Source organism: Hypomesus nipponensis, chromosome 2, assembly GCF_054491055.1.
Source record: "Hypomesus nipponensis isolate SF chromosome 2, ASM5449105v1, whole genome shotgun sequence".
Taxonomy (NCBI): Eukaryota; Metazoa; Chordata; class Actinopteri; order Osmeriformes; family Osmeridae; genus Hypomesus; species Hypomesus nipponensis.
In genome coordinates this window covers 19,493,529-19,512,965 of record NC_140362.1, presented here as the reverse complement: position 1 = coordinate 19,512,965, position 19,437 = coordinate 19,493,529, and the positions used below count along the sequence as shown (strand labels likewise).

At 51.5% G+C, this 19,437-nt stretch overlaps 1 protein-coding gene across 1 annotated transcript in view; it reads right to left on the bottom strand.

The window, feature by feature from the left end:
- Positions 1–3,799: 3,799 nt before the first annotated feature.
- The window catches only part of bcam (basal cell adhesion molecule (Lutheran blood group)), a 43,050-nt gene continuing 27,412 nt past the window's right edge, over positions 3,800–19,437 (bottom strand). The window contains exons 2-15 of the mRNA XM_084669158.1: positions 15,284–15,408; positions 14,808–15,027; positions 11,800–11,873; positions 11,560–11,656; positions 10,877–11,059; positions 10,391–10,512; positions 10,017–10,161; positions 9,108–9,223; positions 8,699–8,843; positions 8,280–8,404; positions 8,007–8,148; positions 6,292–6,433; positions 6,066–6,165; positions 3,800–5,853 (exon numbers count right to left, since the gene is read on the bottom strand). Of these exons, the coding sequence (XP_084525284.1) occupies positions 5,851–5,853; positions 6,066–6,165; positions 6,292–6,433; positions 8,007–8,148; positions 8,280–8,404; positions 8,699–8,843; positions 9,108–9,223; positions 10,017–10,161; positions 10,391–10,512; positions 10,877–11,059; positions 11,560–11,656; positions 11,800–11,873; positions 14,808–15,027; positions 15,284–15,408 (1,739 nt within the window). The 3' untranslated portion in view covers positions 3,800–5,850. The remainder of the gene's footprint in view (positions 5,854–6,065; positions 6,166–6,291; positions 6,434–8,006; positions 8,149–8,279; positions 8,405–8,698; positions 8,844–9,107; positions 9,224–10,016; positions 10,162–10,390; positions 10,513–10,876; positions 11,060–11,559; positions 11,657–11,799; positions 11,874–14,807; positions 15,028–15,283; positions 15,409–19,437) is intronic.

The following is a 19,437-nucleotide window of genomic DNA, read 5'->3' as shown; positions in this document are numbered from 1 at the left end:
CAGGTGGGTGTGTCATCGCCATCCACCTCAGACTGTTTAAAAAGGTCTGTTTGACGGTGTGTGGAAACGCTGAATGCTCGGTCTTTCATTACACTCCATGGGTGAACTCGCCTGAAGGCCTGTGAAGTGTTTCATTATCCTTGACATTCGGCTGGCCAAGTCTGAACATATACCGTACATATAAGAGCTATCTGCAGAGAGTATGAATGTGCACTTTAGAGTGGGAATGCCTTATGGTACATGTTTTCGGTGGTTGAATTGATGTGTGTGTGTGTGTGTTTGTGTGTGTGTGTGTGTGTGTGAGAGGTTCTGCGGAACGCATTCCATTTCTGCCTGGAAGTGTGAGAGAAATGGCGTGTGTGCATGAGCGTGTGTTCTCCAGACACCTGCTCTACAGCACTGCTAGACAGTAGCAGCCTCCAGCATGTACTGAAGCTCTCTGTGGACCCACACAAACAGCTGCTCCAACTCCTCCAGGCCTCTCTCTCTCCTGTCCTTCTCATCCTCCTCTCCCTCCTCCTCCTCCTCTCCCTCCTCCTCTCCCTCCTCCTCCTCCTCTCCCTCCTCCTCCTCTCCCTCCTCCTCCTCCTCTCCCTGCTCCTCTTCTCCCTCCTCCTCCTCCTCTCCCTCCTCCTCCTCTCCCTCCTCCTCCTCCTCTCCCTCCTCCTCCTCTCCCTGCTCCTCTTCTCCCTCATCCTCCTCCTCTCCCTCCTCCTCCTCTCCCTCCTCCTCTCCCTCCTCCTCCTCTCCCTCCTCCTCCTCTCCCTGCTCCTCTTCTCCCTCCTCCCCTTCTCTCAATCTCCCTCCTCCTCCTCCTCCTCTCCCTACTCCCCTTCTCTCCATCTCCCTCCTCCTCCTCCTCCTCTCCCTCCTCCTCCTCTCCCTTCCAGACAGCCAGGGTGCTTTCTGCTCTTCAACCCACAAACGGTGAGCCTCAGGTAGGATAGCTGAGTCATGGCCCCGTCACTGATACCTGGCTCAACCCTTTCATAGTTTGTCTGCATGTGTTTCTGTTTGTTTGTGTGTGTGTGTGTGTGTATGATGGTGTTTCAGCCTTGGTTACTGTGATAGTGCAGATGCTTCACCCTCTGTCTGTATGTTAAGTAAGTTAGGTGAGGGACAAAGATCTCGTTGAGTGCATTCCTGCGAAGGCACTTAGCTCCAGTCGGATGTTGAGCTCTCATGCACCCTCTCGTCTCTAATCTAGCTTCAAAGGACCAGACAGACCAGCCCAGTAGAACTCTAGAAGGGATGGAAATTTCCCTTGTGCATGGCTGCGATTGGGAGGATGAAGTCAGCAGCTTGGATAAACCTGGCCCAAAGTTAAAGGGCCACTTAATATGATGTATACGATCACGTTCAAAAACCCCCCCCGTTCATTTTGTTTCAGTCAGACAACACTCCAAACTTGATTTGAAGTATAACTGATCTCGAAACAAAATAAATCAAGAGTATGAGAAATAGGGTACATGTCATTTGCCCAAGAATGCTTGAGTAAAGGTAGTGATTGTAAGCTTACACACACACACACACACACACACAGACAAGAAAACGCACACAGTGAGGATTGTTTGGAGTCAGTGCTAATCAGCTCATTCCATTACAGAGACATTGTGGAAACAGACAGTAATTCATCCTCACCAACCCTAATTGGCATAAATCTCTCCGCATCCCCCACCCACCCCTACACAAACACACTATGTCTTACGAGTGCATCATAGCCATCAATCTCTCTCTCTCTCTCTCTCTCTCTCTTTCTCTCTCTCTCTCTCTCTCTCTCCTCTCACTCCCTTGGTGTCTCTCACACACAAACTATCGATATTAAAACCAAAGCACTGCAATCGAAAGGTGTCGTCCTGTACTATAAGACACAACACACACACCACCACCACTGAGACAAGTAGATCCAGCATACTATGAGCCATCTATCAAATAAGCCGAGATACACACACATGCACGCACACACGCACCATCCACCCCACCCAGTAAACACAATCAGGCCAAACAGGATATGACATTTTCAGGGATAAAGCAGAGATGAACAGATTTATTGCACAAGAGCCTCTTTCATTCTTTATCTCGAACCTTTTCCATCCTTTCCTCCCTCCCACCTATTCTCTTCCATTCTCCCTCCCAACATCTCATTATTTATGGCACTCAAATTATTACTGGCCATTCAGACTGGACAGCCCATGCAGATTTATGACGTCTTAAAAAAATACGTTGTGTTTCTCTGTTCAGTCAATCACTCCTTCGCTTCCTCCCTTCCCGATAGGCCGCCCACTTCTGACCGATCTTCCTGTCAATATCTCCCTTTTTCATCCCTCGCTCTATACTCTTCCTGGGTCAATTCACTCTCCCTGCACCCTCTTCCATCCAACCTCCAACCCCCCCTCATCCCCCCCTCTGATTGTAAAAAAAATACTCAATCCATTATCATCAGCGCTCTCTGTCGGTTACCTTAAGGCTTCCTACAGGCATCAATCTCTCCATCCACCATTGTGTTGATCTTTCTCATCACTGCACCAATGCTGTGACGCTATAACAGGGTCAGATGGCTGAGCGGTTAGGGAGTCGGACTATTAATCGGAAGGTTGTTGGTTCGAATCCCGGCCGTGCAAAATGACGGTGTGTCCTTGGGCAAGGCACTTCACCCTACTTGCCTCGGGCGGAACGTCCCTGTACTTACTGTTAGTCGCTCTGGATAAGAGTGTCTGCTGAATGACTAAATGTAAACGTTTGTTGGTGTGTGTCGTAGGCAGGATGGCAGAGGACGTGTCTGTGCTACCGGAGCCTGTGCAAGAAGACCTCACCCCTGTCAAGTGGCTGACACACTCAGTGCCGGCCAGGGGCTAGTGAGCTACAGCAGTATCTTGGCTTGAGGAAGCTACAGAGACAGTGGCTGTCATTCCTCAATGGGGCCCCGACACTAAATGGCCAAATCAGATTAGTGCCACTGCAGCTAAATGGAGAAGGTATAAATAGAACCACAGGTCCAGGGAAGGACTAAATACTCTCTCTCTCAAACACACACACATTTTACCGCATCGTGCTTTTCACTCCCATCATACTCTCTTCATCCATTCTCTCTATATTCTGAGCACGAATCCACCATCCCCTTCAACAGGTCAGGAAGAGGCACTGGTATTTTAATTTGCTAATGGATCCCGGGCATGGGTATCGTATGAGGACAAGTGGCAGGCTACACAATCAGGCCCACATAGCCTGAGAGCTAGAAAACCAGTGGCAAAGAGTTGGTTCAAGTAGAATACATAGCCAACAACTAAAAAACTGCGTCCTTATTAATCTGTTCGAATTTGAAAAAGAAACATTCATTATCGTTCTTTCGCGTTGCTGTTGTTGTTGTACGTTTCCGTATAAATCAATCTGTGTCCAAGAAATGAACACGAGCTTTTGGAAGATTAACGTTAGGATTTTGATCTGTGAAGCATTTGAGCAGCCAATTTCCAGGGATATCGTTTGCCTCCGCTGTCTTCAGGCACTTCCTCATCAAACAAAGCAGACTTCAAAGAAATCGATACCATGGAGTCGACTTCCGTTAACGTCGTCCCTCTGATCTCATTTCAAAGTTATCAACGATGATGTTCGTATTTTCCAAATGCGGTTGAATTTCTAATCATAAAATGACTTAATAGAGTTTACATAATTGTTATAATTCGATATAATTTCCTCGATTTAGTTGTCGGCAAAATCTATTAAAGTTATGTAATGTGTGCTTAGTGGCATATTATTTTTCATCACAGTAGTATTTTAGAAAATAAAACAGAGATTGTGGGGGTCTGGTTATTTTTTCTTTGTTTTTCCGTTGTAACTTCTACACAGTTCAAAAAAGGAACATCAACATACCACAGAGATCATCGCAGGGTATCACAACATATACAGGAGACCAGGCAGAAAAAGGACCAGTCACTATTTTCTAAAAAATACAAAGTTAAGAAAGCTTTTCTCTCTTTGCACACACACCAGTGGAAAAAGCCAGAAAGCAAATAGGTCACAGCTCAGTAGTTAACAAGAACCCCCTTTTAAAAAATACATGAAAAAAGTCACTTTTTTATCACATTATTTGCAAACAAATTTTTAACAAAGATGTTCCAAGTTTAAGGTACCTGTGACGTTTTCACCCAACCTTACAGGCTTGTTAACAGTCATTCATTTATAACATAAAATAACATTCTCCAATCAGTAGACAAATATCAAACAACAATATGATGCCAGTAGAAGGTGGTAGTGGTTTGAAGTGACCCGTTCAAAGAAAGGCCCAAAATTCCAGTGTTCATCAACATAGATAACCCTCCCACCTGTGATCAAACATACTTTGTGCTGTAGGCAGGCACTGATAAAGATAAAGCGTGCAAGGCAGATAGACAGACAGCAGACACCTGTTTACCAGAACGTTGGAACACACCCACTAAGACAAGCAATAACTCTTTGACACATTTGGTAAAAAATAAAAAATAAAGAGTACATAACATACTTGAACCCCCACAACCCTAACCTCACACTTGACCCCCACCCCCAACATTCCTTCCTCACCACTCGCACTCGCCTTCCTCATCATCTCCCCGCTCCTTCCGAATGAAAACTGTGGTTCACCTGAGCTAATGCTCTGGAGAGGGGTCTGTTTAGCTGGAGCTTCTGAGCTCCCATCTGTTGTCGGTGGGGGAAAGGCCAGGAATACGTCTGGGTGGTAGATTTCGGATGATCAACAGGGATCAAACACATTGCCTGTTTCGCCAGACAAGGCTTTTCTAGCGACAGCTGAGTGTCACTAGCCGAAGGGAGAGTTGTGTGATGTAGGAAGTAGGTGAGGTGAAAGACAGGGTGTGTGGGGGGGGGGGGGGGGGGAGCCAGGACAGGGTCAGGACAGGAGCGCAGTCATCACAAACACTTCCATAGCACTGTCATAAGTGAACTATAGTTTCTCTGGGAGGTTATGCCGTATCGAGAAAGCAAGCACCGAAAAAAAACACTCAATACATACTATACAAGCTTGTTCAAAAATCACGAAGCTAAATTTATACACCCATTAGTTTGTCTAAACGTGTTGCTTTTTGGTTTGATAGGACGAGCAGGGCATTTAACAAGGAATTACGTGAGATCAATTGTGCTGCCAGTTGCCAAGGAAACAGCGAATAGGGATTTGAATAAATGAATCATAAACATTATGGTTGGCATAAACAGAATTGACCGTGCATGGGCACGCTGGGAGCTTGGTCCGGACCTGAAGTGGCATTAAGTGGACCTGGTTACTCCCAAGCCCACAACAGCACATCTCAGAGAGAGTGCTGAGTGCTGAGCCCAGGCAGAACGGACAAAAACCCCACAGTGAGCTGACAGAACAGACGTTTTCAGCTCGGACACATGCAGTGCAATGTGCCACAGACACACACACACCTAAATAAACACACTCCACAGTGACTTGATGGCATGTGGTTTTTCTTTCAGTTTGGGATGAAAAAAACCTCACACGGTGAGTTTCGTCACTGTGGAGTGTGTAGGGCACATTCTACCACTGAGCTCTGCTCTGCACGGGAGCCGACAAGGATGTGATTGGTGGACAGCAGATGAGTGGTGATGATGTCATGATAAATGTGTCCAGTGATCAGGTTTTTTTTGCCCCCCACCCAGTCCCCCCCCCCCATCCCAATCCCATGGCAACCCACCTTAAACCTTAAACCCTTCCAAATACAATTCCATTACTTCTGACTTCTCCCCAAGTCCTGATTGAACCCTCTATCAAAAAATAATAAACAAGCCCTGCTGTCGTTTGACTTCCATCCTCCATCCCTTCACCCCTCTTTCCGTATGTTTCAGTGTTTCGTCTCTTCATCACTGTGAAAGACAAAAAGAGGAAGAACACAGCTGTCAGATTCCAAACATCCACATTAGTACCTCTGGGTCCTCTGGGTAGGATGCCAGTTCTTATGCATCGTTTTGATGGATCAGATAGCTTGTGTTTGGTTCCTATGATGGATCAGATAGCTTGTGTGTGGTTCCTATGATGGATCCCAGGTTCTGTGGGTTCTCCTGGGGTGACCTCTGACCTGCTCTGGGGCTGGTCTCTTGTTGAGGAGCCCAGCCTCTTCGTTGGCCTTCTCTGCTTTCATCTCCACCACAATGTCATTATTCACCTCTCGACCCGCCCTGAGAAACAGGGAGATTGACAGAGAGAGAGAGATAGAGAGTAGGGAGGAGGAAGAAAGAGTAAGACCACAATCATCGATGCACCCTCACTGCAATTAATAACCTCCCCTCTCCTCCCCTACTCACACTTCCTTCTTGTCCTTTTTGCCGCAGGGCAGCTTGCCCTTCTTGTTGAGGAAGTAGAGGAGAGCCACGAGCAGCAGGAGTAGCAGCACACACACCACCACGGCCACGATCACACCGCTGGAGCCCCCCTGCTGCTTGTCCGCTACGGAGGGAGGGAGGGGGGTGGGGGGAGGGAGGGGGGTGGGGGGAGGGAGGGGGGTGGGGGGAGGGAGGGAGGGAGGGAGGGGGGAGGGAGGGAGGGAGGGAGGGAGGGGGGGATGGATGGATGGAGGGATGGATGGATGGATGGACGGACGGAAGGAGGGAGGGAGGGAGGGAGGGAGGGTAAGATAGGGTGGTGGGGTAGGATGGGAGGTAAGGGTTGCAGGGGTGGAGGGAGGAGGTGACAGTGGATGGAGGGGGCATTGTTTTGTGGGAGGGGGGGGGGGAAGGGGAGAGAGAATGTGTCCAGGGAAGGAACATGAAGTTAAGAGTAGGAAGAGAAGGATGGGGATGTAGTAAAGGGGGGGGGGGGTAGAGGGAAAGGAAGGAGAGATGGGTATAGTTGTAAGAGGGGGGGGGGGGCGGACAGATGGGTGGGGTGGATGGGGTGGGGGTGGAATGTGGGGTTAGTGTCATTTTAGAGAGCCATGACTGTGATGTGGAGGGGCCCAAGGGAGGAACCTTCGCACACATACTATAAACGCACACCTGGCACGGGCCACACACACACACACACACACACACACACACACGCACACACACACCCAATCCGTCTCACAGGGGCAATCACGCAGTCCATTTTAATCTCACAGAAATACACTTCATCCCCGCGTACGCCGTCTGTTTCACACCAACACACACGAAACAGTGAACACACACACACACTCATATTGCAGTAGTGTTAGTACAGACCTGTCTTAAGCATAGGGTTCCCAGAGAGCAGCACTTAAAAAGAAACAGAGGTCCTCAGTCCCATTGCACAAGCAGCACAAACACACACATCACCATGGAAACCCACTACACACACACGCGCACCACTACCACGACACACCCGCTACCACAGCACAAGGCACACTGAAGCTACGCAACGCTACAGCGACTCGGTGCAGACAGAGGGAAGAAGCTAAAGAGAAGAAGGCATTCGGAGCATGAGACGAGACACACTACACCAAACGTGCAGAAAAAGGAAAAAGGAGGAGAGTAGAATAGAATAGAATCCTTTATTATCCCCAGAGGGGACAGAGAAAAGTCGAAGCATCCACAAAATATAGGACGGACATCATACAAAGATGACAAACGGAATAACAATATACACTATCCACAGTGGTTTGGTAGCAATCGGTCAAATATACAATGTACAGTACTTGAGGCTAGATTTGACAGCACAGAGTCTATACAGCGCAGAGTCCAGAGAGGAGGAAGGAGGAGAGGAGGAGGGAGAAGACGGACAAGGGTCTACCTCTATCTGCGTCATTTTCCGTGTCGGTTGTTTCAGCTGGAAGAGAGGAGAGACAGTGTCAGTTTACAGTATTGGTGTAGCAATGGAGGGCGGGTGGGCGAGAGAGAGGTCTAGGGAGACAGACCGGAAGAGACAGAGGGTAAAGATAGGAAAAGAGGGAGGGGTGGGCATGAGGAGGAGAGAGAGAGGGAAGAGAGGGGGGGGGGGGAGGTGAAGAGAGCGTGCTCCAGAGAGAGGGAACGGCGAGATAAGGATGGGGCCACGTGGTGCTGACCTGCTTTGATGGCGACGTTGAAGGTCTTGGCACTGGAGCCGTGCTGGTTGGAGACCTCGCAGGTCACGCCGGTCTTCATGACCTCCTCGCTGGCCACCACACTGAGCGTGCTCACCAGCTTGTTGCCCTCCACCTTCACCGACTGGAGGAGGGGGAACCAGGAGGTGGGGGGGAGGGGGATTCAAGAAAGAGAGGGAGATTGGTAAGAGGGATGGTTGTCTGGCAAGTACTCCGTTATGGCACACACACACACACACGTGCGCACACACACACCTCCTTTCCTGAGGGCTTCCAGGTGACCTGTGGGGCCGGGTGGCCGTGAGCGGAGCAGGACAGGGTCACCTCGTCTCCCACCTTCTCCACCGAGCCGTCAACGGGGGCGTCGATCTCGGGCGCCCCTGCCGGAGAGGAGAGAGAGAAAGAGAGACCAGAAGAGATGGAGGAAGAGAAGAGAATGGGGGGGGGGTAGCAGGAAGGAAGAGAGGGGGAGAAAGGAGAGAAGAATGAAGGAGAGAGAGATAGAATAGGAGAGGGAGGGAATAGAAGCGAGGGAGAGAATGGGGGACAAGAGTTAGCTTGGCCGAGCACAGTCAGTTTTCTTCCCCACACAAGGAAGATGACCTCTAATAGGAATGTCTTCCATCTTTCACTGTGTGTATGGGTGTGTGCGCATGTGTTGGTTCATGTCCTACCTGACACGGTGAGTTTGACTGAAGCGTTGGCTGAGAGTCCGGGGACTGAGGGGACAGCACCTACGCACAAATACTGTCCTGCATCCTCGAACGTCACAGCCTTCAGAGACAGCACACCAGACTGGGACAACACCACCTTTGAGTCCTGGGTACCCCCCCACCCCCCGCACACACACACACACACAGCAAAAATGTTTTAATGAAAGATGTAGGTAGAGACAAGGCAAGGTAAAGACAGTTCAGAGGCGAGGAGAGGCAGAGGAAGAGAGAGGGAGTGGAGGCCGTGGTGAGAGAGAGAAAGTGGCGGCACAGAGAGAGAGAGACAGAGAGAGAGAGAGAGACAGTGAGAGAGAGAAAGAGACAGAGACAGAGAGAGAGGCGGGGACGAAGGTTGGGGATGAGAACATGCCTTGGTCCACTGGACGGTGTGCGCGTCGGAGCCCTTGGTCTTACACTGGAGCTCCACCATGTCACCCAGCATGGCTGACAAAGGGCCTGGCGGGGTCAAACTCAGGGGGTCGATCCCTGGGGAGGGGGGGATGGAGGGAGGGGGGGAGGGGGGAGGGGGGGAAGGTGGGAGGGGGGGAGGGGGGAGGGGGGGAAGGTGGGAGGGAGGGAGGGAGGGAGGGAGGGAGGGAGGGAGGGAGGGAGGGAGGGAGGGAGGGAGGGAGGGAGGGAGGGAGGGAGGGAGGGAGGGAGGGAGGGAGGGAGGGAGGGGGGGGTGCGTAAAGCGGGAGGGAGGGTGAGAGAGAGATGGGAGGAGCAGGGGGGAGGAAGGGAGGTGAGAAAGATTGAGAAAGGGGAGGGGAAGAAGGCAACAAGAGATGGAGAAGGGGAGAGAGAAAGAGAGGGTGGCAAATTGAGTATACTTCAATCCCTTGGGTAAGCCATATCCCTTAAATGTGTGAGATACAATCTAATTGTCCGTCAAATAGGATGACAGAAAGCCCTCTGGATGGAAGTCACATGGAGCATGAGGGGTTGTATTATAAGTACGCCAACAGACCCCTTTTCACTACACCAAAACCATTTAGTTCATTTCAAATCCATTTATCTTGGTGATTTGTGAACTTAAAGTGACATACACCAAGAGCACAAAACAACTTAAGTCGTCCCTACTGTATGCAAGACTGGCTGCCCTAGCATTAGCACGATAAACAGCCACAGCTCAAATGTACAGATCCTATGGCTCTCCAGCCAGAGTCGTAGAACATACTTACTAGATGCACAAGGAGCAAGATTGGAGTGATTGGGTGAAACCCGTGAAGCCACAGAGTCTTATTGGACGAAATATGACCTTCGGAGGTCAGATACTCACAGTGGACCGAGAGGGTCACGTCGTCTTTCAGCTCCACATCCAAGTTCTCAAAGTCGATGGCGGTGCAGTTGTATTGGCCGGCGTCGGCGCGACCGACCGACTTGATGGTTAGCGCTCCGCCGCCGTTGCCCTTGATAGATTTACCCTGCGGCCCAAAGAGAGAGGAGGGATATGTCACGAAAGAGCTTATCGAACAAAGATGAGGTTTAATACCTTGTCTCACACACACACACACACAGACCGACAAAGACCCAAACATACTGGAGCACACACGCTCTCGCAGACAGAGAAAAACGTACACACATGTACCACAATTCTACACAGACAGTTTTCTAAGAGAGACACGCACACACACACCCTTGACCAGTGCTTACGTCTTTGGTGAATTCAAATTCCGGCTGCGGGTTTCCATCAGTCACACACAACATCTTCACCTCATCGCCCTCTTTGACAGGCCCAGGGTTCAACACAGAAAAGGTCACCGTCTCAGAGGGATCTGATTGGATGATGGCAAAACAAGAGAGACAGTGATTGGTCAGGTACAACCTTGGATGAAAACAATAATAATACATTTTATTTATATGGCGCTTTTCAAGGTACTCAAAGTCACTTTACAGAGTCCAGCATTCATTAAGACACAGTCAAACCGGTGCTGGCACGGAAGCTTGGCTGCCAATCAGCGGCTACTCCTCCCACAGCGCCCCTCCGACCAACATTCGATAGCAACATTCATTCATGTCTTTATGATGGTGGGGGAAACCGGAGTACCCGGAGGAAACCCGCAATGCTGCCATGACTCAGAGGATGACAGTACAGAATCAGGTGTGCATCCATGCTCACACACACACGCGCCGACTTACAGTTAAGGTTGAGTTTGATGGTGTCTGACTCCTTGTGTTTGATCTCCTTGTTGGGCATGGAGTACTCCACCTTGCAGCTGAGCACTGAGTCCTTGTCTGTCTTGGAGGGCTGCATGTAGAGAGTGCTGCTGACCGTGAACAGCCCAGAGGACTCGGACAACACGGAGGGCACCATGTAGGTCTCTGTTTGGGGTTACAGGAAGGGGGAGGGGTGGTGAGGAAGAAGAAGCGGCAAGGGAGTCAAATGGCTGAACGGTGAGGGAGTCGGGCTAGTAATCAGAAGGTTGCAGGATGGGTTCCCCGCCGGGCCAAATGACATTGTGCTGGGCAAGGCACTTTACCCTACTTGTCTCAGGGGGAATGTCCCTGTACTTACTGTAAGTTGTTCTGGGGTGTCTACTAAATGTAAATGTAAGCAGACCAGAGTACTTAAAAGTATTTCATTATGACTTGAGTTTTTTTTTTTTTTTTTTTTTTCGTTCATTTCTGGTCTTTTTCCCCCCCATTATTTTGTGGGGTGGCCGAAAGCAACCTCAGGCCAAGTCCCGTATGTTAGTATCATTGAGATGATATGAGTATTCATCCTTGACGATCTGATTCATTTACAAACACCGTTTGCGTGTTGAGCTGGACACAAGCGCCTGCCAAATGAGTGAATGTAAACAAGTGTCGGGGAAACTCACTCTCTTTGTTGTCCTTGACCTCCGGCAGAGGCTGGTTATCCTTGTACCAGATGATTCTGGGCTGGGGGTGGCCGTTCATGGTTACGCACTTGCTGACCTGAACGACACGCAGATTCACACACGCGCGCATCGTGTCAACAAGGGACAAAACGGCAAGGAGAGGCGCATGCTGACCAGCTGATCCCCTACGACACACGCGTGGGCGCACATCGCACGCGTTCATCGTTCGCCCGCACTCACCTCGGAGCTTGTGGGACTGTCTACGGAGATGGCTTGGTTGGAGGAAGCCGCGATGTCTGGCTTCTCGGGGGCGACTGAGAAACAAGGAAAGAAGTCTTTCAGATTCTCAGTAACACCAGCGTCACTCGTTTTGTGTTTACGGGTAAATAACTGATTCATACACGCAACTAAAGTAGATAACACTTTGTGACCAAAGAGCTTGAACGTAGCATTGGTTAATAGATAATAAGGCCTTCATAAGATGTGTAGTAACATGAATGTGTGACTTAGAGTAAGTGACATACTAAGGCCTCATTACCTATTGTTACAAACACCTAGATCTACACTGTCAACCTAAAGAAGAAACAGTTCTCCACACATTCACACCTCCTCACAATAAGGCCCAGGGTAAACATGTATGTTCATATTCTCCCTCTGTGACCTCGCTCATGGTGCTGATAAGGGTCAAACCTCAGACACTAACACTGCTCTTATTCCCACACACACAGACACACACACACACACTCTCCCTCCCTCTCTCGTTCTGCTGCAAGGTCACAGTATCACAGACCACAGCTGTTGCCTGCTTACAAAAATAAACAGAGGAGATTTAATAACTGGCTGGATCCCTCTTCACCACTGGCTCTCTCTCTCTCTCTCTCTCTCTCTCTCTCTCTCTCTCTCTCTCTCTCTCTCTGTCTCCTCTCTCTCTGTCTCCTCTCTCTCTCTCTCTCTCTCTGTCTCTCTCTCTGTCTCTCTCTCTCTCTGTCTCTCTCTCTGTCTCTGTCTCTCTCTCTCTCTCTCTGTCTCTCTCTCTCTCTCAACTCCCACAACAGGTTTTCTGACCTATCTGACCCTGGTTTCCCATTAGTCTTCTTCATGGCCTTCCTCTCTCCTTCCTTCTCTCCTTCAAGCAACTTAGGAGGCCTCATTTCACTGTTGTGCCCCCCCCCCCCTTCTAACATTTACAACTCTCTCCCCATTCCCTACTTCCCTCTTTCTCTCCGTCACAATCTCTCTCTGTCATATCAACCCAGAAGCGTAAACAAACCAAAAGTATGAAATATCAATTCACTGTGAAGACCCCTCCCCTCTTCCACCCTCCTCTCTCTCTTTCTTTTTTCTCTCCCGTCTGTTTCCTCTGTCAGGGGAAGCCACACTGCCCCCCCCTGTCCTCCTGTCCTCCTGCCCCCCCCTGTCCTCCTGTCCTCCTGCCCCCCCCTGTTCTCCTGTCCTCCTGCCCCCCCCCCTGTCCTCCTGTCCTCCTGCCCCCCCCCCCTGTCCTCCTGTCCTCCTGCCCCCCCCCTGTCCTCCTGTCCTCCTGCCCCCCCCCCCTGTTCTCCTGTCCTCCTGCCCCCCCCCCTGTTCTCCTGTCCTCCTGCCCCCTGTTCTCCTGTCCTCCTGCCCCCCCCCTGTTCTCCTGTCCTCCTGCCCTCCCCCCTGTTCTCCTGTCCTCCTGCCCCCCCCCCCTGTTCTCCTGTCCTCCTGCCCTCCCCCCTGTCCTCCTGTCCTCCTGCCCCCCCCCCTGTTCTCCTGTCCTCCTGCCCCCCCCCCCTGTTCTCCTGTCCTCCTGCCCCCCCCCCTGTTCTCCTGTCCTCCTGCCCCCCCCCCCCCCCTGTTCTCCTGTCCTCCTGCCCCCCCCCCCTGTTCTCCTGTCCTCCTGCCTCCCCCCTCATCCAACAAACCGGCAAACCGCAACTGAGGTCGTCAGACAGGACAGTGACAGAGCTGTCCGGAGCCGCTGTCTCTTCCATGTCAAAGCACGGCACTTCATCTGGGTATTGTTGACAATCCGAAGCTTCACAATCAACTGCTGTTCGTGTGTAAAGTCCGTCCTTACGACTGGGACCGCTTAGAGAAGGCGCGTTATTGACTGCTCACTCATGGTCACTCATTGGCCGTCGGGAGATTTTCACCATCTTTCGCGACTCTGCAGATTGCCCGCAAGATTTCCCACTATCAAGACAACATCAATGATCCAGAGTTCATCCCTCCTATCTTTACGGTGTTTGGAGACAGCGGCAGGCTGTGTGATGGATGGTTGATGGCGGTCTCCGTGGGTGGAGAAGACAAGGGCATAGCAACCTGGCCCAGGGTCGTCACCATGGCAATCAATCAGGGTATCAGTGAACGGTTGTTAAGGTAAGATCTATTGGACATGACAGGTGCAATTGAACTATTAATCAATTGCGTCAAGTGTGATTTCTGCAGACTCTAATTGACCTTTGGGGAGAACTTAACCATGGCAAAGTCTATGAAATGAAAAGAAATAGACTTCTTTGATGATGTTTTTTTTAGGCATCTGTTGAAGCGGAGATGTAAAAAATCTCCTTCATATTATTGACGCAATAAAAATATTTATTATGAAATAAATGACTGTGAAATATAATTACAAACGCGCTTGAGGGTGTGTGTGCGAAAGAGAGAGAGAGAGAGAGAGAGAGAGAGAGAGAGAGAGAGACACAGAGAGAGAGAGAAAGAAAGAACTGAGAAACGGAATGAAAGAGACATTCCATTGAGGCTAGAAAACTGTAAACCCGAGATAGATTGGCAGGTGATAGGGGAGGAGGGGGGTCAGGGGGAGGAGGGGGTCAGGGGAGGAGGGGGTCAGGGGAGGAGGGGGGTCAGGGGAGGAGGGGGAGGAGGGGGGTCAGGGTAGGAGGGGGTCAGGGGAGGAGGAGGGGGGTCAGGGGAAGAGGGGGAGGAGGGGGGTCAGGGGAGGAGGGGGTAGGGGAGGAGGGGGTAAGGGTAGGAGGGGGGTCAGGGGAGGAGGGGGGTCAGGGGAGGAGGGGGGTCAGGGGAGGAGGGGGAGGAGGGGGGTCAGGGGAGGAAGGGGGGTCAGGGGAGGAGGGGGGTCAGGGGAGGAGGGGGAGGAGGGGGGTCAGGGTAGGAGGGGGTCAGGGGAGGAGGGGGTCAGGGGAGGAAGGGGTCAGGGGAGGAGGGGGTAAGGGTAGGAGGGGGGTCAGGGGAGGAGGGGGGTCAGGGGAGGAAGGGGGCAGGGTAGGGGTCGTTTCCCCCGGCTCACTCACAGAAGACGAGCAGTTCAGATGTGGCTTCTCCCACGCCCGAGGGTCCGGCCGTCACCTGGCAGATGTAGCCCTGCTGGTCGTGGGGCTGGGTGCCGGAGATGACCAGGGAGAAGTCGCTGGTCATTGTGGCGCGGCCGGACAGGGGAGTGCCCTGGTCGCTCGTGCCATCACCGCTCTGGGTGCGGTATGCCAGGCGCTTTCTGCTGCCACTGTTGTCATCCTGAGAGAGAGAGAGATAGGGAGAGAGAGATTGGGAGAAAGAGAGATAGGGAGATAGGGAGAAAGAGAGATAGGGAGAGAGATAAGGAGAGAGAGAGATAGGGAGAGAGATAGGGAGAGAGAGAGAGAGATAGGGAGAGAGATAGGGAGAGAGAGAGAGATTTGGAGAGGGAGAGAGAGATTGGGAGAGTTAAAAGAAGGAGAAAAGTGGAGGGGAAAGAAGAGGGATGGAGAGGAGAGGAGGGGAGATCGCTCACCATGAACCACTCGACGATGGTGTTGGCTGAAGAGGTGCCAGAGAAGGTGCATGGCAAGCTGACAGTCTCTCCTTTCATAACCTCTACCTTGGGAGTCACCTTTACCATCACAGAGGCCCAGCACACTGCAGAGAGAGAGGAACAACAGCCGTTAGCCAGAGCCATCATCCACAGTAGAACACTCGCTATGTGGCTATACTGTAATGCGAAGGAGAAAAAAAACAGCATCACTTTTGTTGTGAATATTGATATCAGGGGACGAGATATCAAGAATGACACAGCCACAAGAGTTAAGAGAAGGGGTCGTTGGAGTGTGTATAAAACTCCAGGGACTTAACACACACACGCCAGGAGATGAATCACTGTATGGCACGCAGAGCCAGGGGGGGGGGGGGAGCGAGGGAAGGAAGTGAGGCGGTAAAAGGAGGAAGGAATTGGGTATGAGAAGTGTTATTTCCACTGGGGCGCAAATTAAGATTGTTTCTCTTTTCTACCTCCCCATGAATTGAAGAGGAGAGTAGTGTGTGTGTGTGTGTGTGTGCGTGTGTAAGTGTGTGTGTGTGTGTTTGTAATGTTTACAAAACACACACCGGGATCTGTGTTGTGTCCAGACCGGTCATTATCGGTACCAGCACACACCTCTTCCTGTGATGCCTCGGGTAGATAACACTGATTTTACACACACACAAACACACCAAACCAAACTGGGCCTGTGCCAGAATCCCATCTTCTCACAGGACCACACACACACACACAGAAAGACGCTTAAAGCCCAGGCCTAAAACATAAACAAGTCGATAGAAACAAACAACCCAAGGCGAGCTTGCACTTGCAACCCCGTAACTCCCCATCCCCTCAGGGACTCCTCAGAATGCGCTGTCCGCACACGAGCCTCTAAGCTGCCGCCCGTGTGGAACTGCGGAGGTCGAATGGAGAGTGACACATGAAGAGGCTGGCTGGAGCCCTGGGTTCCTGGCTGGGCGGAGCCGAGCGGGGCCCTCAGGGGGACGATTCACCGGGGGCCATTGGGATGCATGCTGCGTCTCTGGGAGCCGTGGCTGGAGGAGGGGACACGGGGCACGGGGGGGGGGCTCTGGTGGGGACGATTCTCCTTGATTGGCTTATCTCTTCCTGTCTCTCTCTCTTCCTGTCTGTCTCTTTCTGTCTCTCTCTTCCTGTCTGTCTCTCTCTTCCTGTCTGTCTCTCTCTTTCTGTCTCTCTCTCTCTCTCTCCCCCTCCCTCTCCCTCTCCCTCTCTGTGTCTCTCTCTGTCTTCTCACTGTGGCCTAGATAGTAAGTGACTGAGAGTGATCCTAGCCTCTCAGACCCAGCAGTCGAGGCAGCCACAACAACATCTTCTGATACTACAGCATGCTTGGACTTCATTAGTTGTACAGGCATCCTTAGGAGAGGGGGGTGGGGGTCAAGGTGGGGGTCAAGGTAGGTGCTTCGGAGTTAATGTCGGTCTCTGGGGCGTGATGGATGTATCACAGAGCGCTCAGGTGTGATCTCGGATGAAAACAGTAGATGACATACTGTTTGTTTGGTGTATGAAGCTGAGTGGGTTTAAAGGACCAGAGGCCTGTTATCACCTCACTGTGAGATGTAGAGGAAGGGAGAGAGAGAGGGGAGGGAGGGAGACAGAGGGAGGAAGGGAAAAAGACTCAAATAGACATCTAAAACGTGTGTGCGTGTGTGTGTGCGCGCAGTACCGGGAACAGTACGAGTATGAGAGGCAGGGTACATCCAGTGTGTGTTTGAGACATTCCTCCAAGGTCAAAAGCTGTGGCTTGAGCTGAACCCCTCACCAAAAACCAGGGTCAAAGGTCAATCAGGTGTTGACATTCTCAGAAGCGATCTCTCTCTTTCTCCTCTCAAGTCACAGGCCTGTTTCATTTCCCCCAATCTCCCACTCTCTCGCCCCCTCCCCATATCTCTGCCTCTCAGATTCTCCCTTTCCTTCTCTCCTTCTATCTTCCCTTTCTGTCACTCCTTTCCCCTTTACTCTCCTTCTCACCTCTCATCTCTTTCTCCTTCTCCCTCCCTCTCTATCTCTCTCTGCAGTCTGTCGTGGCGCAACAAGATGGAGTGCTGTATTGTTCCATGAGTGGCTCACAAGTGGAGCCTCACAGTTTCAAGTTTGGTCTCACGCCACGAGTCAGATCGTTTCGGGAGGCAGACGATCTCAAACAAGGTGACGGCTGACACAATCAGCCCACGCAAACAAGCAGGCGGACAGAAACAGGCAGACAGCAGGCGGGCGAAGGAAAACGAGACTCGTACGACGCTTAAGATATCCCCCTGGGAAGAGGACACGGCCTAGGGAGTGTCGGCACGACGCCGGCGGAGCGTGTGACGGCGTGCACGCGGCCTGTTGGCGTGTACAAGCTTGTAGGACAAGCTGACCGTTAAAAACCAGCTATCCTGCTAATCTGCCTAGCCATGCCAACACCTCCCCCCCCCCCTTCCGCCCTCCATCCCCACTCCTTCTGTCCTTTCTCTCCCTCACGTGGCTCTCTCTCGCCCTCATTTGGCTCTCTTTCTCCCTCATTCTCCGGTGTTTCTTTCCCCTCTGTTCCGGACTCTCTTCCTGTCAGCCCAAATATGGTCGGGCCACTCTGATCAATGGAGTTTAACCCTTGTGTTTTACTCATGGGGCAGCTGGGCGGACAGAGAGGGGCAATTACAGCGTAATGAGGCAGCCCTCCGTCCAATCGGATTCCACAGCAGGGTGTGTGTGTGTGAGTGAGAGAGAGAAAGAGAGAAGGGGGTCTCTCTGTCTGTGTGTCTGCCTGTGTCAGAGGGTGGCCGGTGAGTGTGTGTGTGTGTTTGTGTGGGGTGTGTGTGTGTGTCTTCGTGTGGGGTGTGCGTGTGTGTTTGTGTGGTGTGTGTGTGCGGGTGTGTGCGTGTGTGTGTGTGGGGGGGGGTTGTGCGTGTGTGCGCAGGGTGGGGGCGCTGCAGGGGGGGTCTCGTTAACTGACGTGGGGCAGATAATCGGATTAAAAAAAAGAAAGGGAGAGAGTGTGAGGGGGGAGGAGGGCGGTGTGTGGGGGCGGGAGGGGGGGGCAGGGTGGAGGTGGGGGGGCAGGGGGGCTGGGGGGGGGGTGGGGGGGCAGGGGGGCTGGGGGGGGCAGGGGGGAGGGACAAATGGAAAGTAGACTGTCTAACCGGGGCCCACTGACACATGACTGACACTCAAACGGAGCACACACACGTACAGTGCATGCAGTATTGATGAGCACCACAAGCCACACTGGGGGGTTACTAGAGGGAAGTTTCCACAAAAGCAGCGAGGCCGTCGACAAGTCTGGGGCCAGTGAGGCCTGGGGCCAGTGAGGATCTCTCTCTCTCTCTGTCTCTCTGTCTCTCTGTCTCTCTGTCTCTCTGTCTCTCTGTCTCTCTGTCTCTCTGTCTCTCTCTCTCTCTCTCTCTCTCTCTCTCTCTCTCTCTCTCTCTCTCTCTCTCTCAACAGTGTCCTGTTGTACTGTACGAGCGGCGTGTGTGTGTGTGTGTTTGAAAGCTGTGTCTGAGTGGATGCAGTGTCCGAGGACCATGTAATACTGTGGTGTGGGTTGGCCTACGGAAGGTCAGGTTGTGTTTTCTTGTGTGTGTGTGTCCTTGGGCTAACAAGATTACCCACTGTTTTTTCTTCTCAGCATTCTGTTTGCATAACAAACATGGTCTCAGTTAAGGATACAATCTCAGCGACGCCGACAAACACACACACACACACACACACACACACACACACACAACAAACACACGTGTCCACTGGACGACTGAGAGAACCGGACTTTAAAGACATGCCTGCATTACTTCTACCCCAGTGATGTGTGTGTGTGTGTGTGTGTGTGTGTGTGTGTGTGTATGTGTGTGTGTGTGTATGTGTGTGTGTGTGTATGTGTGTGTATGTGTGTGTGTGTGTGTATGTGTGTGTGTGTGTGTGTGTGTATGTGTGTGTATGTGTGTGTGTGTATGTGTGTGTGTGTGTGTGTGTGTGTGTGTGTGTATGTGTGTGTATGTGTGTGTGTGTGTGTGTGTGTGTGTGTATGTGTGTGTGTGTGTATGTGTATGTGTATGTGTGTGTGTGTGTGTATGTGTGTGTGTGTGTGTGTATGTGTGTGTGTGTGTGTGTGTGTATGTGTGTGTGTGTGT